Source organism: Nilaparvata lugens, chromosome 1, assembly GCF_014356525.2.
Source record: "Nilaparvata lugens isolate BPH chromosome 1, ASM1435652v1, whole genome shotgun sequence".
Taxonomy (NCBI): Eukaryota; Metazoa; Arthropoda; class Insecta; order Hemiptera; family Delphacidae; genus Nilaparvata; species Nilaparvata lugens.
The window spans coordinates 40980095-40999170 of record NC_052504.1 but is presented as its reverse complement, the minus strand read 5'-3'; the positions used below and the strand labels follow the sequence as shown (position 1 = coordinate 40999170).

The window sequence follows — 19076 nt, the reverse complement described above, 5'->3', positions numbered from 1 at the left end:
TTGAATTGTTGTTGCAATTTTAGGTGGAGAAACATGTGAAAGATCAGCAGCTGATAGCAGCGAATTTGCCCGAGAATAATACATCTTCACCGCCTTCCTCATCACCATCCCAGTAAAGCCGCAAGCGGAATATCGGCTTTACCTTCATAGAACATTTCTAAAAGTTGGCTTTTCTTGTGGCCAGGAAGACCATGACGTCTTGTTAGCTATAACGAGAAGCCAAATAAATCCTGTAGGGCTTAGAAAAGTATGAACTGTTGATCAAAATTGTGTTAAATGCAATTTGTATTACTTTTGAAACTATTCACCATTCATAGTTATGGTGTTTTCTGCTGCCGAATATTCCTTTAGTAATAATTTTCTATAACTATTTTAAAAAATATTGAACCGTATTTATTCCTCTAATATTGTATGAATCATCCAAAGGGCACTTATAAGGCCGAATGTTGATTTTCAGATTGGATAACTTTATACCGATAGATTCAACACCTATTCAGTTCTAATTTATCAGTCTATTTATTAATTTATTAAAACTTTAAACTGTGTTAATAATGATATAAAAATTGTATGGAAGGTAGTAATTTCACCTAAATAATCTTAGCTCTTAAAATAATCTAATATTGTATTTTTTACAATATTTTCAGTAGGTGTTGACTTCAGAGTTTTAGAATCATTAAGCTTTTTTATCATCCTTGGCTTGTCTTGAATTGTTACTCTGAAAACATTGGAAAACTCATTTCAGCAGTCTTTAGGTCTGATTATACCTAAAACTATATTGTAAAGGCTGATTATCATCAAATTATATTATACAAAAATTATGTTCGTATTGGTTTACCACAAGTTCGAAAAAAATCCAATTCCCAAAATTCTACTAATATTAATATCGGTACTTGTATCCCAATGTTGAAAATGTAATTGTTGAAACTGTAAATTTGATTCAATCGTTTTGTTGTTTTTTTTTATTGAAAATTCCATCTGTCAATTCGTATTTATTATAGTACTTATTGCAGTAACTGTTTTGTTGTCATTGAAACTTCCTACAACAATAGGCTAATAAATCATTTTTGTAGTCTACATTCATCAACCGATCCAGCCAAAGATTAAATATTTTCTTTTTTTTTTGTTAACGAATAAGTTCAGTAGGTTGATTATTCAATGAATAGTCAAATGAGGAAAGCATTCAGTACATTTTATTGAGAGGAAATTTATAGAAACTTTGTTGATGTTATCGTTAGATCAGTTCCGTTTTCTGTGTTTATTATCTAAAATTATTAAAACATTTTCAATAATACCAGCATCATGTTGACATTTAAATGCTAAAACCTAACCTTTTACTCGCTGCAGGATGGCGATCAGATACCCCACGACTATAGTAAGATTTACTTTAAACGATCAGTATCAGTTGAATGAGAAGCTGACAGTTTAAAGTGGATCTCATCATAGTCACATAAGTTGACTTGGGTTGAGTCTCTAGAGTTTAATCTACCCGTTCAAAAACACAATTGACAATAATCAAAATGTTCTAATATTGCTCCAAAGAAGCTTAATCCTATAAAACTAATAATTACGCATATTCTTGTCATTTGAACGTTTACCGTAAATTACTCATTCAGAAGATTAATAGAATTTAATAAGAAACATACCTGATTTGTAAATTAAATAAGCAAGTTGTTTCTAAAACAGTCAGACAGGTTGTTTCTAGAATAATCCTAGTGGTTTCCTCACATTAAATGACAATTATACTAGAAATTATTAAACTAAAAAGAAACAATTATATTGAAAATATGAGTACTACAACTGAAACGTATATAAATCACATCTTTTTCAAAAACGTTAATCGTAATTCCAGCTATTTGGGAAATATATATTCAAGACAACAATAATAGTCAAGGCAATGAATGCTCAAAAAGAATAGAATGACTGCCTTTATTTTATACCTGGGAGGGCGAAGTTAGGGCGCAGTCGGCCCTCTCTTACACTTAACCCTCAAGGGTAGGCTATAGAGGGAAAAGTTTGGAAGACAATTTTTGACCCCGCTGTTCTGTTGAGGGTAGTCAGGAGGTGAACATTATGAAAAATCCCCATCCCTACCCCTGTGTTGAAGGAGAGGGGGGTGGTTCAAAGGTACCATTTATTTGGCTACTCGCATATAAGTCGAAAACTTATGTACGGTATCTTACGAACATAGAATAAAAACTGTTCCATACAAAATAAAAGTTTATAGCTGTTCAAAATACTGTTCACTGTACAAAATTTTCTAAAATATTAATCTCTCAACTTTTTCCATAACATAGTTTTTGAGATATCCGCCCTTGAAGGTGTGACATCCAAAAAAACACGTTTGCCACCAATTTTTTGCTATTTTAGCTCTTATAACTTTTTAAAAATCGATGAAAAATCCATCAGATCGCAGAGCATCAAATACTCTTCAATTTGATATATAATTTCACACTTTTATGCATTTCCTTACGACTGTTGCAGCAGCTTTACTGTTGAGTGTGAAATCTCCAGTTTTGCAACAATAGACCAATGAATTTGGAAGGAATGTTCTGAATACAGTTTTTGGCTTTGTTGTTGACTAGTTAGGAGACCATAAATCGAAAGTCCTCATCCCTACCGCTTGTGCTAAAGGGATGAGGGTAGTTCAAAATTTGCATTTTTTAGCTATTTGCTTCCACGCATATCTTGGGAGCAATGCATTCAACTAACATGATTAACTACCGTATTCAAAAACTAAGCTTGATAAATTCTCTACAATTTTTGTACAGAGGAGTTTTGTGATACTTCCAACAGTTTTCGAGATATTCACTCATGAAGGTTCAAAATTGTTAAAATGAAAAGTTTTCATCCAATTTTTTTCTCTTTATTAGGGCATATAACTCTCCATCAATGCATCGTAAAAATTAATCCCTATCGTAGGGTAGTGGAGCATTAAATTATCTTTGATTTGATGTTAGTCCAGGCAATGAATGCTCAAAAAAGGGTACCATATAGAAGGAAAAGTTTGGAAGACAGTTTTTGACCCCGCAGTTCTGTTATGGGTAGTAAGGAGGTAAACATAACAAAATTGAAAATTCCTCACCCCTACCACCTGTGCTAATGGTGTGGGGGTTGTTCAAAGGTACCATTTTTTGGTTCCTCACATATAAATCGAAAACTAAGCATCTTACGGACATGATTGTTCTATACAAAATTGAAGCTTACATAAATTCCTCAATATTCATTGCACATCTTTTGTAACTCCTATAGTTTTCGAGATATCCGTTCTTGAAGGTGTGACATTTAAAAAAAACACATTCGCTTCAAATTTTTTGCTATTTTTGCTCTTATAACTTCTCAAGAATCGATGGAGAGAATTTATCAAAATTTATTTTTGTATAGTTAGTCATGATGGTTGAACACATTGTTCCCAAGATATGAGCATGGAAGCAAAAAGCTGAAAATTGCAACATTTAAACCACCCTCATCTCTTCAACGCATGGGATAGGGATGGGGACTTTGATATTTTCTCCTCCTGACTAGTCCCAACAAAGCTGCAAAGTCAAAAATGCTGATAACACTCCCTCCAAATCCTTTGTCAATTGGTCTATTGTTGCAAAACGGAAGATTTCACTCAACACTAAAGCTGCTGCAACAGTCGTAGGGAAATGCGTAAAAATGTGAAATTATCCATCAAATTGAAGAGAATTTGATTCTCTATAAGCTCATAATCAGCATGGATTTTTTCCATTTCACACCTTCAAGAGCGGATATCTCGAAAACTATAGGAGATATAGAATGGTCCGTAAAGCTGGGTTCACCAAACACATCATTATTATAATAATAATATTCATGTCCCATGAATTAAATTTGATTATTAATAATCTAGAAGAAAAATTGGAATTTGATCTTCGAGGTAAACGAGATTGATATTTTCAGAATTATGAGCACAATTTGGAGATCTAAATCATTCCCGTTTTCCGGTATGTAATCCACAAGTTGACATGTTTTGATGCAAACAAACACAACCCTACTCCCTCCTATGTAAAGGTGCGTAGAGACTTTCGCTCTGCTCCGCAATCGGACGTCACTCGAGCAGATCGATTGATGGTCGAAGGGGGAGCAAGAGTGGAACGCGAGAAGAGCGTGTAACAGAGGTCGAGATTGACAAGTTCCTATAGTGAGCAGGTCCACGTTATAATGACAGTGAAGAAAGATAGGAGAAAAACGTTGCCAAGTCGGCGTGCAGCACTCAGGTCTAAAGCCGACTTATCAGCTGACTTAAATTGCTTTTTCGCCACACTTGGATGTAATGAGCTGGTTTACGTGCGTCATATGGAGGCCGAAAGTGATTGTTTTCCGACCAGGCCGGTAAAACTTTACGGCCCTAGGGCTGTAAAATGACCTTGAATAACAGCTGATCGTGTCCGATCTCACAAAAATCATAGAGATAATCTCATAACGACTGTAATAATCTATATAATTATGTATCGTGAATCGCGGTATCATGTCTATAATATATTTTATGAATTACTGTTTCATAATTTAATATTTATTATTGTGTTTTTGATATCAAACAATAGAATACGATGATATCTCCATAGCCTCAACAATATAATGTTGGCTGCATTGTCCATTGTCAGAAAGGTAAGTATCGCAAGTCTTTAAAAGTGAAGAATCGAATTTGAAATCAAAGTACAATAATTGTATCAATATTTAAAAGTGAGGTAGAGTAATAATTGTTTCTTTTTTATTATCGAATTCCACTTCTTAATGCAATACAATCAACAATAATAATAGGAAAATACAGCAGAGATCTAAAGTTTAAGGTAAGCCTACTGGTGAAACTCAGCCTTGACTGAAAAATTCCTAGTAATTTCTCCGTAATTCATTATTAAAACTTTTAGATAATTTTTCTTCAATATCAAACCATATAGAGAAAACATTAGGCCCACTCAAGATTGAATCTTCGAATGTTTTCTCTATGATTTAACTATTTTCAGAGCAATATTTTGTTGTGAAAATGCCGGCAAACCGGCTTCAAGTTTGCCGCTATAGGCTACACTATATTATAGTAGCCTACATACGTTACCTGACTTACAGGCCTCTTCGATCAAAAATATGCAATGGCCGAGAGTGTAAAGGCATAATACATCAGAACTCAAAGCTCAGTGAATTACAAACATGATCTAGGTTCAAACCTCGGTCAGTGACATTTTTTTTGTCGATGAATTTCGACTTTTATTAGCTATTTTTTATATTAGTTACCGTAATTTAAATTTCAATCAATTTTTTAGATATATTTTGAGACAAAACTGTGAAATATGCAATTATATTAATTTTTTAATCACATTATTTCAAAATAGTAATGAAAATTCTATTCATCCATCTATCCATGAGATATTGCACCAGGCGCAAAGCACGAGCTATAAAAATTCAAACAATTATTCAAAATATTAATAGTATAAAAATATTGTCACTATTGTAAATTATTAATTAGTAATATTGAAATTAATTGACAGTGAAAGTTGTCATAACCAAGATTCAAACTATCAAAATAGGCTGTTTGAATTTTATTTTTTTTTTAATTTCTTATATATTGGGAAGTTTTTTTTTGGTGTGGTGAAAAATAGCGTTTGCACCATGGGCAAAAATGTATTTCCGGCTCTCAATCTTTTCTAGTCCTTGGCCTACGGCCTCGGACTTAAAAACCGATTTCGAGCCGGAAATATCTCATTTTCGGCCCTAGGTGCGAAATATACTATTATACATTATTGCTTTAGACCAGTTTGTATGTCACCGCTTCAGACCAGTTTGAATGTCACCGCCTCAGACCAGTTATAGAATAGACACGGCTCATTGTATATTCATACTGAAAGTCGATGAAGCCAACATCTACTGCCAAATCCACCCATCTTGACGTCACGCATCGTATAGAAATTATAGAAACTTTTTTGAGTTTGTGGTGTTCAACTTACATTGTTGTTATTCAATGCATTGTTGTTAGCTTGGTTGTGACGTCAAGATGGGTGGATTTGGCAGTAGATGTTGGCTTCAGAGGCTAGACTTCCCAGCGTGTCTATTGTATAACTGGTCTAAGGTCACCGCCAAGTTTCTCCATTTTGCCACTGACAAAAACAGCTGTTACTCAATACATCCCATTTAATTTAATCTAATAATAATGATCATTTCCTTGATAAAATAATCAATTCATTGTCAAATTAATCAAGGAAATATATTTTTTCATAATTTGATTCAAAAATTTGCTTTCATAACTGAGATCAGATTAATTTTATTTTTATACAAACCTGAAATGGCGGCTAATTTAAAAAGCTGTGATACAACAAACAATCTGAATTTCAAAACAACATAAATTAAGTTATTTGGTAGATATTCTACTCAAATTTCTTCTAAAAATAATAGAAAAATAGAAATCTTATTCAAAAATAAGTAATTTCAATGGATTAATTCTTAAATAACTTTTCAATATTATATTTATACTGGTACGAGTAGGTCTAACCCAAAGTTAGTAGAGAGAAGGCTGGTCCAGTGAACTCTATACTAACTGGAATGGACTAGCAACACAAAGAAAGTGAGGCAGCTGGTAAAGATAGGCAACCCGCATTGCTGTGGGATTCTTAATTTTGTAACACATTGGCTCTTATGGAAAAATGCATTGCACAGTTTCAATTTCTATTTTATTTCTATATTGTATGTCTTATTCCATGGAAGCGTTATTTTTCCTTTTTCCTTTCCAGTTCATTGATAACTTTTTGAGAGCAAAAATAATGAAATAGGTTGAATATGAATAAAGAAAAGATTTTTTTCATTTGTGACTGCAGTAGTTTTAGTATTGTCAACTTTTCACAAGCAAGGGAATAACTTTGGGCCAGATTTCAGAGAAGCGTATCATTTATTTATTTCTATTTAACAAGGACAAATATAAACTGTCATGAAATGATTGGGAATAAAAAAACAGGCTCATAGTCCTTATTATTCCAATCCCGAGTTTTGTTCATACACAGTCCAAAGGAGGGCTGTGTTTAATTGAAACTATTAAAAACAGTCTTATGTTTATTTTGATAGGATATACTATTGTTTTTTGGATTATATGATTTATTGTTAAAGGGAAGATTTATGATTTATTGTTTAAGAAAATATCTCAATTAAATAATATAGGCCTACTTACAGCAGGCTATGAATGTAGAATTATGTAGGTATGCATTGGTGTAATTTCAAATCATGTAAGAGTGGGAGTTTCAGAAATGAAGCAAATAACGAGGAAACATTTTATTATATTATATGACTAAGATAAGCAAACAGTAAAATATGCTACATAATTACCAGAGTAAAATGAACAATTTGAAATTAAAAGGTTTCAAAAATTAATCACAATTCAGCTGATAACAATCTCATATTTTTAAAAATAAAAGTAGGTAAATAAAATGAATTATGTGGACACTCATGATAATTCAATAAAGAAGGATTATTGAATATGTAATGATACCAATATACTAGGTATTCTGATAACATTTCAAATCATGTATGTGTGGGAGTTTCAGAAATGATGCAAAGAAATCTATGAAGAAGCATTTATATCAATTACAATAATTGTATTATAATTATGACCATATGATAAGCAAACAGTAAAATATGCTAAATAATTATTATAATATTGTAAATTGAATGATTATTTATTTGAAACGGAAAGGTTTCAAAAACTAATCACAATTCAGCTGCAATATCAATATCATATTTTTCAAATTAAAAGTAGGTAGGTACCTTGTGGTGCGGTATATTTGATATATACTGGAGCAGTTGTTAAGATCCCTAGCTTGCAAATAGATTTGCAAAAAGTTAAGGCCGGCCGGCTCGCAAATATGCTGGGTTCAGACCACAGCTCTAGCTCAGTAGTAGATGCATGAATACTCCCAACATAATGAATCACCATAGGTTTCAATACCTGGTGATCAATAATTCTTACCGCTGCTTTCGTGAAGTTATTGAGGAATACCAATAAGGAAGTCAAAAAGATAGTTGGTGACTGATTATCAGTAACCATATATTCAATCGAGAATAATGAAAATCAACTATGGTTTTTCTAGTTGATCCTTAAAACGCTCGTCATGAATACAGGTATGCACCAATTTATCCTTTCGAAATTCCTTGAAACTTACAACGCCAGTTCTTGAAGTTCTCTGGATACTTATATGATATATTGTAGACTTATTAATGTAAATATCAGTAAGATTTTGCTGGCTGAATAGTATTACTATCATCAAAGGATGATAAGTAATAAATGCTCTTAATAATATCAATATTAATTGATTCACTAATTATATATGCTCCAGAATAATAATGCTTGGTACCAAGACAGCTCAAACTGTATATCACGAGATGAATCAGGAAAATAATAAGAACTCCCAGAATTTTGTATGCTGACATAAAACATAGAATATATTCCCATAAAATTTATAATATAGACAAAATATTTCTTGATAAATATAATTTTCTTTGAATAAATAAATTCTCTAATATTTTAATAATTATCACAGGATTCGTTAGCATTCACAATATTGTGAGCTGTAAGAATATATATTTTATTAATACTGATATATGGACTTCAAGTCAGTTCAGAATTTAACAACTTGAAACCTGTTCAGTCTATAGATTTAATAGAACATACTTTGATCAATGAATAATAATTTAAAATCTCAGGGTATGTGGGTTCGTGCCATGCATGGAAATGAGCTTCCTACATATATGAAATAGATTCATAAAAAGAGTTCATATAAAATATATGATAGTGTTCGACACGTTGCGAATTTCTTAAACTTAGTGCTTTAATTAATTCCCCAATTCACTGATAAAGGCCTTAGTGTTAAATGAGCTCATTTAAGATAATTAGCACACTCACTATAATGATGTTCTGAAGTTCTCGTAGAATAATTAATTATCTCAAATAATTAATTAGCTGGATCCTTTCAACTCTGCAGGGCTTGTGTATGGTCCAGATTTCTTACAAGTTTCTATCAGTATTAAAGATATATTTACGGGAATAATTTACAGTTAAGAACTCTTTAACAAACACTGAGTTCACAAATAATGAAAAATTAATTACATATACTTGATATTTAAAAAAGGGATTGGCTTGATGCTTTTAAAAATTAATTGGAAAAAAGACCCTATTATCCATGTGCTGCCACATAGGTCAAGATCACAAGCCAGAGAGCAATTCTCAGAAAAATTTCATCTCTTCCTTTAACAATTTGTAAGCCTTCCTCTGATTGGCTTTCTGATCTTAGTAAAACGTGATGTAATTGGTTACTTAAGATTCAGGGTTTCTCCAACTTTGTTATACAAAGATAAATAAAAGTTTATAAATAAATAGCTTAGATAATAGCCTGTGAACATTCCAATAAATGAATCTCAATATATGAAGCTATAATGTGATATACATTTAATTTTTTATGTGAGCTTTGTATACTCTCATTTTTCATACTTTTTTAGATTTCAATAAATATTCGAATGACATAATAATCATTGTTTTCTCATTACATAAACCTTCCCTAACATATAGTATACAAATTTTATGAGTAAAAATATAATTTAATTCATAATAGTTGATTGAGCAATCAGCTGATTTGTTCGATATCGATTCAATAAATTGTCGATTGATCTGAGATCGATTGATGTATTAAATCAAAACAAAGGATTCTAACCTCAAATTATACAAGCAATCTTTTTTTATAATCTGCCAATAATAAAACAAGCCGCTTTATAATTTTATTTCTGCCAAAGAATTCTCATTATTGCTTAATTATAATTTTGCATGGTTCTCTTATTGCTTTATAGATAATATGACTTCTCTTTATCATAAAATAATATTCGATTTTATTTGAGTGGTACCTTGACTTGGCTATCTATTCTTTCAATTTCACAATTCCACTAAAGATTAGTTATTTACTTCAAAATTATTTTATGGTGCCAAGACTTGACATCATAACCTAAAATAAATTATGTCATCTCATGATTATAACACAGAATTATTAATCATTTGTATTTATTCTTTTTTGAATAAGGATTAATTTGTTCTTCAACTATGTTTCTTTATTTCAGATTCTATAAAGTAGGCCTAAATTTTCAATTAGCATAGAAACTATCACCGTATACTAGGAATATAACCAAATTTGTTGTTTTATTTTTGGTCAAATAAACTGATCAATATAGAAAAAAGTATTGGACATGAATGTAAAACAAAAAGGTTTCTTAAAATTAATTAGTAGACTAAAAATGTTTGACCTACATGTGAAATGGTATTTCATTTCCTTTAACATGCCCATTCTTGCATCCTAATGCAACACAATACATCACCATTTCTCGGTCGTATTTTTATTCAATTCTATGCATTTTACGACAAATACATCACAATATTTAAAAGAAAAGGTTGTGATCTAATACTGATAGCCCTAATACTCATTCAAATCCATTTTTTAACTTTAAAAATGAAAAATCGTACTCAAGAGTTGCAACAACCTGCTTAAATGTATGAGTATGAGAGAGAAGGGAATCCCACACGGTAGGCCTGTCTCACTCACGCCACCTTACAAACTTTTGGCTGTAGCTTAGCATTGGACAGCCTGTTCCAGTTAGTATAGAGTTCACTGGGTTGGTCACTCATCTAATGAATTGGAGTTGAAATGCAATTGGAGTGGGGGAACTGCAGCTGTGACGTAGGCTGTAGTACAATAGTTATTTGTGCAACTAGTGCGCAAAGTGACAGTTTGCTGCACCGAAAGAAACGTTTACACCCGAGCCATAGGCGAGGGCGGAATGGTTTCTTGAGTGCAGCAGAGGAACTTTGCGCACGTATTTCACATTAAGTTTTTCCTACAGTTACCATTGAATATGAAAAGTGGGTAATTATGGGTAAAATTGCCTGAAATGCATCTAATGTTTTTCTGTGTAATTTTATTATTGATAAAAACCTTAATTTATTGTCATATTGAATAAAAATGTTGTCCTTGGTTATAATATATAATAGTAATAATTTGCGCGGTGTGCTTCGTTGCACCTCTGCTCACTATAGCAGCCACAGCAGTCACTGTTACCAACTTCATTTCGATTTTGCTGCACTGTTGCTCCATATAACCTACTAAGTATTTTGCGTTGCCATGTTGCAAATCTGGAGTGCAGGAAAAATTTTTCCCGCACTAGAGCGGAAAAGTGATTCTTTGTGTTCTGTAATCAGTGCAGCAATGGCCACTTTTCAACGTAACTGTAGGAAAAATAAATTGTAGAACATGTGCTCGATTCCAGCATGTCTTCAATGCATAAAATTATATGAATGCAATGCTTCGAATTTATCGGGATCAGTTTATTGGTTTATTTTTTTTATTATCGGTGTATATATTATTATAATTATCAACAGTCGAGTAGAGTAGTGTGTTAAACAATGCAGTGTTAGGCAATGTTTGCAGTGCATTATCAGTTGATTATTATTTTGTTATAGATATTAGTTTGTAGTCTTTCTGTGTGCATCATTATGACTGTAATACAAATCAAACTTCACTTTATTGTGAATAATTAGTTTATGTAAATAGTTAGTTTATTCTTGACCTCTTCATAAGTTATTTTCCTGCAATGCCTGCTAGCTGTGCAGTTTGGAGTTGTTTATTATCCAGAAAAGTGTTGAAAAAGTATTCACCAAAGGTCAAATCGCAAGGCTACTGAACAATAAAAGACTGAAATAGAATGAAAGTGATATTGTTTCAGCATTAACACTTTGTTCGTTATCTAGGAGAGCATAAAACTTTCTAAGATTAAAAATGAACTAACCAGGACTGATAAATATGCGCCTGATATCTATCAAAATAACTTTTCTGGTAGCAAAATTAATAGAGGACCAGGTAGGCTGAGTCCTGAATACAACACGTCCTACCAAAACAATAGGTAATGCGAATAATTGCAAAATCAAGTAGTGAATAATTGTTATTTTTATTGTTGAATTAATTGTGATGTAAGTTTCAAAATACATAAGTTGAATGTGATGCCAATTGTAAAGACTTTCAAATTGTAAAGAAACAAATTGTAAAGAAACAAGATTCAAAAAAATAAAATGATTTTGTATTCAAAATTTTGAATATTATTCAATGTCCTGAAATGACAAACTCTTTGATTGCCTTTGTAGGCACAGCTCATAAGTAAGATAAATCTATATAAGTAAATGAACAATAGCAGTAAGAATGATAATGAATGAATGAAAATAGATAAATGAATGAATAAGAATGGATGATATTACAAATTTATGATGAATATACAATTACTCAACCTGAGTATCTTGAGGATGTCAAAAGCTGTCGAAGATTGTAGGCATTTGTAAGAAATGCTCCGGCAATGGAAATCATCATCACCATACCGGCCAGAGAGTGGGAGGGTATACATAACCCTAAAGTGGAATGCTAAATTGCACAGTCGACCAAGTGAGTGGGAGGGTATATGGAACCCCAAAGTGGATGCAATTTCGACTGTCAATAGAGACTGCAGACCTTTATCGGTAGATTCGATCATAGGTAGAATTGTAGAACAGATTCGGTAGCAGATTGATTCGAGAGATGTAGAGAGATTGATTGAGTTTCCCAAAATCCAAACTGTGGACAGAGGAAAAGAAAATACCCTACAGTAAGAAAATATGTTGACTGTAGCAACAGCGCTCTGAACTACACAGAGTTCAGAGTACAAAGAGTTTGAAAACAAGAATATGAAATAAAGATTTGTAGAAACATCAAGCAATCTTGATGATCTTGGATTTTTGCAGAAATGCAAATAATTGAATGCTCTTGAAACGTAATGTCCGAACAAAGACAAAATCGGAATAGCAACTTGACAAGTAGATCACTGAGAATTCAATGGAATCAAAATGCTAAATTGACATTTTTTAAAAAAGATTGAAATAGATGAACAATGTAAAATTGGAAAGAGCTTTAAACTAAATTCTAAAAATTGAGTTCAGAAAAGCGTGTTCAAATGGAAAGTGAGGTTACACCTACCAGAAGTTTGAGATTCAAACACAATCCGTGAAGACATACAAGTTGTTTGATTGAATTAGGCCAATATTTATCGCAAATATGCCAATGAAACATGAAAGTATTGAATATTCAGCTGGAATAAATTCAAATTCGAAAATTGAAAACAAGAGTTGGCCAATTTTTACATTTTGGAATCGAGTTGAAACAAAGAAGCAGCACACCAGCGCCACGGCAAGCCGAGTGGAGCAAAACCTACCTACAACGATTTCCGCAAGTGAGAAATGCAAGAATAAAGATACAAAACACAAATATTATTCAAAAGCAAGTGAAAAAGGACAAATTTGAAATTAATCAAATAATACTAGACAACAAATTGAAATTATTACAAAGATACAAATATTGAAAACAATGCAGACTAAATCTGCCAAACGTTGGCTATACTGGCAACGCGCTAAGTTCAAAAATCAAGGATGATGCAAATTGAGTTTTAACATAGACTGGGCCCCGTTTTGCAATTAGAAGAATTGTAAAACAAAGAAGAAAGAAAAAATATGTTAAAGAGATTTGCATCATTCGCTATCATCTAATGGCAAAGGTGCAACACTAGCAATAGAACGTTTGAAAACACCAGAATCAGTTAGAACCTGGATGACTCTAACCTTGTCATCGAGCCAGGGAAAACCTCTGTAATACGTTCAAGCTTCCAGAGTGTTGGTGGTGTCCCAGGATCCTTCAATAGCACAAGAGTGCCAACTTGAAGATTGGGTGATGAAGAAGACCATTTATGTCTTTTCTGAAGAGTAACTAAATATTCTTCAGACCATTGTTGCCAAAATTCCTTTGTGACTTCAGCAAGTCTATTCCAACGTGCAAGAAAATTCACATGTTTGAATTTCTGCTTATGAGAAGGCAAAGCATTGAGTGGGCGCGCAATGAGAAAATGCCCAGGTGACAAAAATTGAAGATCAAGAGGGTCCTCAGACAATGGAACAATAGGTGAAGAATTCAAAATAGCTTCAACTTGTGCAGAAAGAGTACACATTTCTTCAAAATTCCAAATATGTTTGAAAGCAATAATTTTATATATACTCTTGAAATTTCTTATTCCTCTCTCCCACAGACCACCATGATGAGGAGCTCTTGGGGGAATGAAATTCCATTGAATGTGCAAAGATGCAGCTGAATTTTGAAGCATTTGTTGATTGCTAGGCAAGTTGAGGAAGTCACCTAACTCTTTGAGATCATTATTTGCACCCACAAAAGTGGTAGCATTGTCTGAATATATATTCCTTGGAATACCTCGTCTTGAGATGAAACGGGTGAGAGCAGCCAGAAAGACTGAAGTGGACAGCTCTGATACTATTTCTATATGTACAGCACGAGTTATCATGCAAATGAAAAATGCAAAATAGGCTTTACCAAATGTCCATGACTTTGGACCACCAATACGGAGACTAAAAGGTCCAGCATAGTCTAGACCAACATTCATGAATGGAAAATCAATATTTACATGCACAGAGGGCAATTGACCCATCAATTGTGCAGCTTGAGTATGAGTGAAACGAAAACACTTGATACACTTTCGCAGAACATTCTTAACAGTACGCCTTGTTGATGGTATCCAGAACCGTTGTCTGATTGCAGCCATGGTTGCTTGCACACCAGCATGACACAATTTGTTATGATGATAAAAAATCAGTGCCTTGGTGAATTTGTGATTGGCAGGAAGCAATATCTGATGCTTGAAATCAAAATCAATATTAGCATTAGCTAAACGTCCTCCTACTCTTATGAGGCCATCAGAGTGAATGAACAAAGACAAAGAATGAAACTTACTGGAGGCATTCAACTCATCATTTGCACGTAAAATTTCCAACTCCTTGTGGAATGCTTCAGCTTGAATGGCCTTCAATAGATGAATTTCAGCATCTTCAATTTCATCAACTGAAAGGGCGTCAGTACGGCGATCAGCAACTTTCTGATGAATGTTATGTAAAAAACGCAGAACATAAGCAGTGACACGAATAATTTTAAAACTATTGGAAACACGTTCAGAAATAATGGATAAAGGTGAAACAACTGCAGTATTTACAAGAACTGTATTGGGAGCTAGAATAGCTACATGAGAAGAGAATGACCTCCAACTATCAGTTGGATCAGCCAACCATGGGGGACCATGCCACCAGAGTTTGTTGTTTGCTAATTCACTAGGAATCATGCCACGAGAAATTAAATCAGCTGGATTGTGAGATGATTTCACATAGTTCCAGACATACTGTGAGGTAGATTCTTGGATTTCACCTACTCTCAATGGAACAAAAATTGACTTTCTGTCAGGAGGAGACTGCAACCACTTGCAGACAATTTGAGAATCTGACCAGAGAAAAACACCTGAAATAGTCAAATCAAGAGAATTCAAAGCACTTACAACTTTGTTAATGAGTCGTGATAATACTAAGGCACCACAAAGTTCCAAATTTGGAATGGAGACAGGCTTGAGAGGTGCAACACGTGATTTTCCACAAAGAAGATGAGTTTGAACAACATTATTTTGGATGGTGCGTACATACACACAAGCTCCATAAGCAGTAGCGCTAGAATCAGAAAAACCATGAAGTTCAACTATGGAACATTGATCTTTTGATACTACACAACGTGGTATTGAAATGCTTGAAATTTTGGATAGTTCTTGTATGATCTGCAACCACTTCAGTAGCATGTCATTGGGCAGACTATCATCCCAATCAATTTTTGCAAGCCATAAATTTTGAAATAAGATTTTTGAAGGATTATGATGGGACTAATGATTCCAAGTGGATCAAAAGTTGAAGCAATAACTGACAGAAACTCACGCTTTGTGAATGAAGTCTTTTCAGAAATTTTATCAATGTTAGAACAGATGGATAGACTATCAGAATTGGAATTCCACAGTAAACCTAGAGCTTTGGTTATTCCATTATCAGGATCTGAAATTGGTTTAACAATGGAAGTTTCTAGCAAATTGGATGGTAGTGAATTCAGTAACTCAGGGGAATTGGACATCCACTTCCTTAATTCAAAACATCCTTTATTCAAAGTGGTGAGCAATTGATGTGACAATTCCATGGCTTGTTCCAATGTAGATGCACCAGAGATTAGGTCATCAACATAAAAATTTTGATGAATTGAATGATACAATGGAGAATCAGGTGTTGATTCAAGTTCAGCAAGTAAATTAAAGGTTCTAGTGCTGAGATAAGATGCACAAGCTGTCCCATAAGTAATTGTGGCCAATTGGTATTCTTGAAGAGGTTTTGAAGTATCATCTCTCCAAAAAATACGATGCAAATTACGATCAGAAGGATCTAAAAGAATTTGGCGGTACATTTTAGTTATGTCTGCGATGAAAGCAAATGGTCGCATACGAAATCGTAGGACAATGTCAAAAAGGTCTGACTGAACAACAGGACCCTTGAAGATAACATCATTGAGAGAAATTCCGGTTGATGTTTTGGCGCTAGCATCAAACACAACTCTTGTTTTGGTTGTAGTGGAGTCGGGCTTGAAGACAGCGTGATGTGGAATATAATAGACTTGTTCCTCAGGGGCTGGTGGCGGTACAGGGTGCATGTGACCTAAATCTTCATATTCCTGCATAAATCCAACATATTGAGGTTTGAGCTCAGGTTCTTTAAGAAATCTTTTTTCCAATGAATGGAAACGTTTCATAGCTTGAGTCCTTGAATGACCAAGGGTGGCAAATGAATCCTTGCGAGGTAAGGACACTTGGAAACGACCATCTTCATGCCTGATGGTATTTTCTTTGTAGTGTGCTTCAACCCTAGCACACTCAGGAGAGACAGGAATAACTGAAGAGACTTCTTCCAGCTTCCAGAAGGTTTCCAACTGATTGGAGACTTCAGCTGTGGAGACAAAATTGGTAACAAATTGATTAGATGTTTTTTGAGTGACACTGATTTAGGTAATTGACAAGAGCCAAAAACAATCCAGCCAAGTTTTGTATTTTGTAGGATTGGAACATCAGGTGACACAATAATTTGATTGCCAGTCATGATTGCGGCATAAACGTCAATACCCAATAGGATATCAATTTTCTTAGATTTATGAAAATTTGGATCTGCAAGTCGAATATTGCTTGGAATCTTGTAATAGTTAAGATCAATTGTGACACGAGGAATACATGAGGCAAATTTCTCAACAACGATACATTCTTGTTGCGTTGACCAAGTATGATCAGATGATTTTATTAATACTGAGTGAACAACTGTAGATTTGGCTTGCATACTGGACACTCCATTAATCAGATTAGTTACATGACGAGAAGGAAGAGCTAATCTATCAGCCAACTCTTGAGTGATGAGTGAACAATCACTTCCTGTGTCCATTAAAGCATACATGCAATTAATTCACCATTTGTACTAACAACCAGAACCTCTGCGGTAGGTAATACTTGAACTGATGACTTATTATCAGAAATGATGGATGAAGCAGCATGTGAAACAACTGTTGTTTCTGAATTATCAGATTGTGAACTAACTGAATTTGACGCTGAAGATGAATGGGCACTAGAAACGGTGCACTCATTCTGAGACTGAATCACATTAGAAACAACATTCTTACCTCCTGAATTGCTAGTAAAGGAATCATGTAGAACAGTGTGATGTCGCTTATCACATTTTTGGCATCTCTTTGAAGAGCAGTTGTGATTGTCAGTGTAAGGATTAAGGCAATTGAAACACAACCCTTTCCTTTTGATTGCATCATAACGTTGATTGATGGGAATCTTTGAAAATCATTTTCATCATTGATTTTAAAATTGAAATATTCAGTATAAAGCCAAGATAGATTTTTAATGATGCCACTTCTCAAAGTGAGAAGGCTGTTTCGTTTGCCTTTAGGAGGCATATTGAAAATTGGAACGATACCTCAATTGAAAATGTTCGACCTCCTCTTACACTGGATGGCTACTGGTGTTGTATCCAATTGTTGGGAACAATGACATAAGTGCTTGGTTGAATGTATCAGTATGAGCAACTCCATTCAAATATTACCCTTGAACATACAGAAATAAACACTATGAATAAAAGTATAAGACAATAATCATTACACAATTGATGTAAAATAATGAATAAGAATAAATGTATTTTCTAAGCATATGTCAATATGAAATATCCGGACCGGAGACGGCCAAACTTATAATGATAAATATGCACCTGATATCTATCAAAATAACTTTTCTGGTAGCAAAATTAATAGAGGACCAGGTAGGCTGAGTCCTGAATACAACTCATCCTACCAAAACAATAGGTAATGCGAATAATTGCAAAATCAAGTATAGACCATAGTATGTATAGATATATAGTATGTATAGACCATATTTTTCTCAAAAATAATAATATAAATCCTGATATATTAGCAACTATAATTGAATCAAATATTACCGACCACTTTATCACAACCATGCATATAAATAATAGCAGAATAAACCTGAAAGTAATGAATTGACTAATACTAGAATGAAAATCGACTATGAGAATCTTTATCGATGCTTAGAGAATGAAAGATGGGATAATATACTTGATAATAATTCAGAGAACATTGATAATTTGGTTAATAATTTTGTAAATACTCTGACGGACCACATAAAAAAAAATTCAAAAACTTTTAAAATACCACATAAAAGGAGACCCTTAAAACAATGGATTAGTCAAGGCATTATTAATTCTATTAGAAAAAGGGACAAGATGCATAGAGAGTTGAATAAGCAACCATTCAATAATGGATTAAGGAGGAATATAAACGGTACAGAAACACTCTGAACAACGTGATAAAAAATGCAAAAATAGAATACTACAACGAAAAATTTCAATTTTATAAGGTAATATGAAGAAGACATGGGAATGCATAAAGGAGATTACAAACAATAAAATAGGGATTTTCAACCCAAAATTGAAGCTAATGTATTAAATAAGCACTTTGCAACAGTTGGCCAGTCTTATGCTAATAATTTGATACAGAATAATCGAATTGAAATCCCAGAGTCTACCTCCTGGAGACCTTTGAATAGCT

The 19076-nt window shown here is 33.4% G+C and overlaps 3 protein-coding genes across 4 annotated transcripts in view; 1 reads left to right on the top strand and 2 right to left on the bottom strand.

Annotated features, from left to right (window-relative positions):
* LOC111056417 (protein LSM12 homolog) overlaps positions 1 to 1295 on the top strand; it is a 32792-nt gene extending 31497 nt beyond the window's left edge. Inside the window, exon 5 of one of the 2 annotated variants that reach the window (XM_022343779.2) lies at positions 24 to 1295. In XM_022343779.2, the coding sequence (XP_022199471.1) occupies positions 24 to 116 (93 nt within the window). In that variant the 3' untranslated portion in view covers positions 117 to 1295. The remainder of the gene's footprint in view (positions 1 to 23) is intronic. The other variant, XM_039434083.1, reaches the window with a different exon arrangement.
* A 12349-nt stretch (positions 1296 to 13644) lies between these two features.
* LOC120350841 lies at positions 13645 to 18207 on the bottom strand. The gene is made up of 2 exons (XM_039425796.1): positions 17933 to 18207; positions 13645 to 14985 (listed from the first exon to the last, which is right to left on the bottom strand). Exon 2 carries the CDS (start codon positions 14653 to 14655, stop codon positions 13645 to 13647), a length of 1011 nt encoding a protein of 336 aa, XP_039281730.1. The 5' UTR covers positions 14656 to 14985; positions 17933 to 18207.
* LOC120352640 lies at positions 15346 to 17791 on the bottom strand. Its single transcript, XM_039434062.1, has 2 exons — positions 17628 to 17791; positions 15346 to 16909 (listed from the first exon to the last, which is right to left on the bottom strand). Exons 1-2 carry the CDS (start codon positions 17769 to 17771, stop codon positions 16712 to 16714), a joined length of 342 nt encoding a protein of 113 aa, XP_039289996.1. The 5' UTR covers positions 17772 to 17791; the 3' UTR covers positions 15346 to 16711.
* Positions 18208 to 19076: the final 869 nt, after the last annotated feature.

Bases quoted from the DNA above. Each gene is read 5' to 3' on its own strand.
- LOC120350841 (XM_039425796.1), bottom strand. From the start codon at position 14,655: ATGGCTGCAATCAGACAACGGTTCTGGATACCATCAACAAGGCGTACT.
- LOC120352640 (XM_039434062.1), bottom strand. From the start codon at position 17,771: ATGATGCAATCAAAAGGAAAGGGTTGTGTTTCAATTGCCTTAATCCTT. The intron at 16,910-17,627 runs GTAAGAATGTTG...TTGTCTCCACAG, and splicing joins CTTTACTAGCAATTCAGGAG to CTGAAGTCTCCAATCAGTTG.